Genomic DNA, 3823 nt, shown 5'->3' with positions numbered 1-3823 from the left:
GAGAGAGAGAGAGAGAGAGAGAGAGAGAGAGAGAGAGAGAATGTGAGGGTTTAATGTTTCAAACTAAACACTGAGCGTAAGTCCAAAAGCAGGCGCACAGGTCTCCTCTGTAGAGCAGCAGTGAGGGATCACATTCACACTGCTGTTTGGCAGCTTGGCTGAACTTATAGCTCGGCTTGTAGTAAAGCCACGTGCTGCAAGAAGAGCAATAAATAAACGGCAGGAAAATCATTTGTGCCTGTCAAATAACGCCATTGTGATGTTCACAGCTTTAGCCATTGTACACACACACACACACACACACACACACACACAGGATTCGATTCAACAGGTGAAAAGCTTTTTTTTGTGTCTTAACTAAATCGAGGTTATATTATACGTTTCAAATATACAGTGTACTGTGACATTTTATTAGACTGAAATTCTGAGGAACTGGGAGGAGGAATTCAAAGGTAGGATTAATGATTTTTGGCATCTCATACTCTGAAAAACACTTAAATATAAATGTGACATTTACATTTTCTGAAAATGTAACTGGTGCTTTCCCATTCAAAACGTACTGTGCTGGGGCCATGCCAATGTGCTGGGGGTTTCTGAGTGGTTGCCAAGACATTGCTATAAGGGTTGCTAAAGTGTTTTGAGTGATGGTAAAGGAGTTGCTATATGGGTTCTAGAGTGTTCAGAGTCGTTTTTAAGTCCATTACTACGGTGGTTTTTAGCACATAGCTACTGTATGTGGTTATGTAATGGCTCGAGTCAAAAGAGTTCAGTTGCAAGTCTCGTAAAAATTCTTGTCCCTAGGTTTGGCTCAAGCCCTTCTTTCAAAACTAAACCAAACCAAACCAAACAAAACAAAACATAAAACACTTTCAAAAGCCAAGAAAACAAAACCACCACACAAATCAACCAAACCAAACAAAAAAGCACCAAACAAATCAAACCAACCAAACCAAATCAAAACTAAACACACCAAACCACCCAAACAAAACACAAAACAATACAAAACATAAAACACTTCCAAAAGCCACCAAACAAAAAACCAGACAAACCAACAAAACAAATCAACCAAACCAAACCAAAACAAAAAAAGCACCAAACAAATAAAACCAACCAAATCAAAACTAAACACACCAAAACAAAACACACACAACAATACAAAACATATCACTTTCAAAAACCACCAAACAAACCACCAGACAAACCACCAAGCAAATCAACCAAACCAAACAAATAGCACAAAAACAAATAAAAAACAAAAAAACACAGCAAACCAAATAAAAACAAAACAAAAAACACCAAACCGAAACAAAGCACACCAAACAATACAAAACATAAAACACTTTCAAAAGCCAAGAAAACCAACCACCAGACAAACCAAAACAAATCAAAACTTAACACATCAAACCACCCAAACAAAAAACACCAAACACACCAAACTAAAATCAAAACAAAACGCACTTCTCCCAACATGTCTCATTGTTTGAGATATTAAACAGGGTTAGGAGTTTGTTCCTCAAGTATGGGCAAACTGTATTAAATATATTTGTGTTTTCCTAACTTCTCAGCGTTCCCTGACTTCCTGGATGTGCAGACAAAAACAGTCAGAGCATGACTTTGAGCCACAGAAAGAATCAGTGTGAGAGAAAAAGAGACAACAAAGAAAGAAGGTTCCTAACCAATTCACACATGCCAGAGAACTTTGATTTAGTTGGATGAGTATGAGATTCAGATGATATGCAACAATACAAGTCTGACGACAACTTAGACTGACAACGCTGACACTGCAATAAATCCTGATGTACTTGGCATTACTTTAGAGCTCACCTCTAAAAGCCCCTCCTCAGCAGAAATACAAGCCAAAAATACAGAGGGTTTGTGTGCATTTAATGCTTGAAAAGGAGTGCCTACCCATGACCAGAGGGGGCGATGAAGTACAGACAGCAGTGCACACGGCTGTCGGGCATCTGGCGTCGATTGACGCGTGACTCTGCGTTGAGGTAATCCTCAAACTTGCTGTCGATGTGATCGATGACGGGCTGCCAACTACAGGACACACAACCGACATTTCAGAGTCAACAACATGCAAACGTAATATAAACAAACCAGCCATCCTTCATTTATTAAACACCAATATGAGGAGACTCCCAGATAACATGCAAAAAATAAAAAAATCACACTTACCAGTTACTGTTATCCACAGCATCTCCGAACCCTGGCGTGTCCACGATGGTGAGCAGCAATTGAACTCCACCCTCTTTAATCAGCACCTTGGACTGTTCCACCTAAAAAAAAATAAAAATAAAAATAAAAATGTAATAACTACTAGCCAAACACAAAAAAAAAATCACAAATGGTGATTTCCAAGTTCATTCAGTGCAAAAATAAAATAATACAAAATGTTAATAAAAATATATAAATAAAATAACAGTGATATAAAAGTAAAGCATGAAAAATAAAATAAAATAAAATCACTTATTTTCACTGCAATTGTATGTAGCCTCTATGTACACAAAAACCAACATTATGTTCTGCTAAATGCCTTTCTTGAATGCCAGTTTTAAACACATGATCTGGAAGCTAACATTGGTTGACAAGTTTTCTTATTGGTTGACAAGTTTTGTACTAGGTATAAGGTGTTCTTGTTAAAATTTTGTATTGAAAATTGACAAAAAAACAATTAAGACTTGATGTAAATCATAATGCTAATATAAAAGTCCTAAACTGAGTGCAGTATCTGACTGAAATATGACACAAAATAAGAAAATGAAGAAAACCCTAGATCTACATGAATTAGCTGTTTTCAGAGAACTGTGGGGCAGATATGCAAACAGCATGAGGGCCAACACTCGTGACAAGCACATACGCTCAGGTTTCCATTCAATCATGAAGTCAATATCAGGGCCTGCAGGGCTCAAAACAACCATTCAGAGGTTTTCTGTTCACATTTAAGAGCAGCACAAAAGGGAAAGCAAAGATTTTCTCATTCTAATATAAGCCAGGACATTCTGAACACTTTACCTACATTAATGTGGAACAGCTGATTTAACCAAAAGTTATTAAACTTTGGCATGAAACTTGCTCTATGGACATGAATGATACCTCAAGTCATGTTGAGAAACTCTTCTATTGGTACTCCCCTTTTCCCCTTGACTGACCACACTTGGGTCATAACATTAAGTGGAGCTTTAAATCGAAGGATCATATTTAATTATATTGTGAAGCAGTCGGCGCTCAACAGATTCAGCCCACATGTGTGCAACCTCAGCTAAAACAAGCTCAAGCCCACACCTTTCCATGTGCATCATAAAGCGGCTGTGGTCTGAGACTGTGGCTTCTGGGTTTGGGTTGTTCAGGGATGCATTTTATGATTTCCTCCTAAACAGCCCTCAGCATTCCACAGCTCAGACGGACACCACTGAGCCCAGCGCAGGACAGTCATTTCATGAAGCACACCCTCCCAAAAAAGAAACTTGGCCAGCGACGTCTACCAAACAGCTGGGGTGGAGGAGCTACACACATTCTTAACTGAGGCTGTTTTTAGAGAGCGTGCAAGTTCAATCTGACTTGTATGATTTGTGGGCCATTCGTGGTGGTTATCCAGCATGCTATTCACAATAAAGAAATAGTCCAAACAACAATAATTTATTCTCCTTTGATGTGCCAAACTCATTGTGATTATCTTCCATGAAATATTCAAGATGGTTTTTTTTGCTGATTTTTTCTTATGCTTTTGCCAAGCTCTTTCGTACTACAAAATTGCACGTCCATGCACGTCCAAAACTGCTGAAACAGTTCTACTCCGCCATCATTGAATCTGTCCTCT

General features: G+C 38.5%; 1 protein-coding gene across 1 annotated transcript; it reads right to left on the bottom strand.

Moving 5' to 3' along the window:
- Positions 1 to 1888: 1888 nt before the first annotated feature.
- Positions 1889 to 2282, bottom strand: LOC107683368 (septin-7-like; the record flags this gene model as incomplete). Its single annotated transcript, XM_016479418.1, has 2 exons — positions 1889 to 2043; positions 2182 to 2282. Coding segments are annotated over 2 exons (240 nt in total), but the record flags the coding sequence as incomplete, so codon positions are not given.
- Between the last annotated feature and the right edge of the window lie 1541 nt (positions 2283 to 3823).

Source organism: Sinocyclocheilus anshuiensis, unplaced genomic scaffold (genome assembly GCF_001515605.1).
Source record: "Sinocyclocheilus anshuiensis isolate Anshui unplaced genomic scaffold, SAMN03320099.WGS_v1.1 C33200971, whole genome shotgun sequence".
NCBI classification, from domain to species: domain Eukaryota; kingdom Metazoa; phylum Chordata; class Actinopteri; order Cypriniformes; family Cyprinidae; genus Sinocyclocheilus; species Sinocyclocheilus anshuiensis.
Note: the sequence above shows the minus strand (reverse complement) of the source record. Positions and strands in the feature narration are given on the sequence as shown.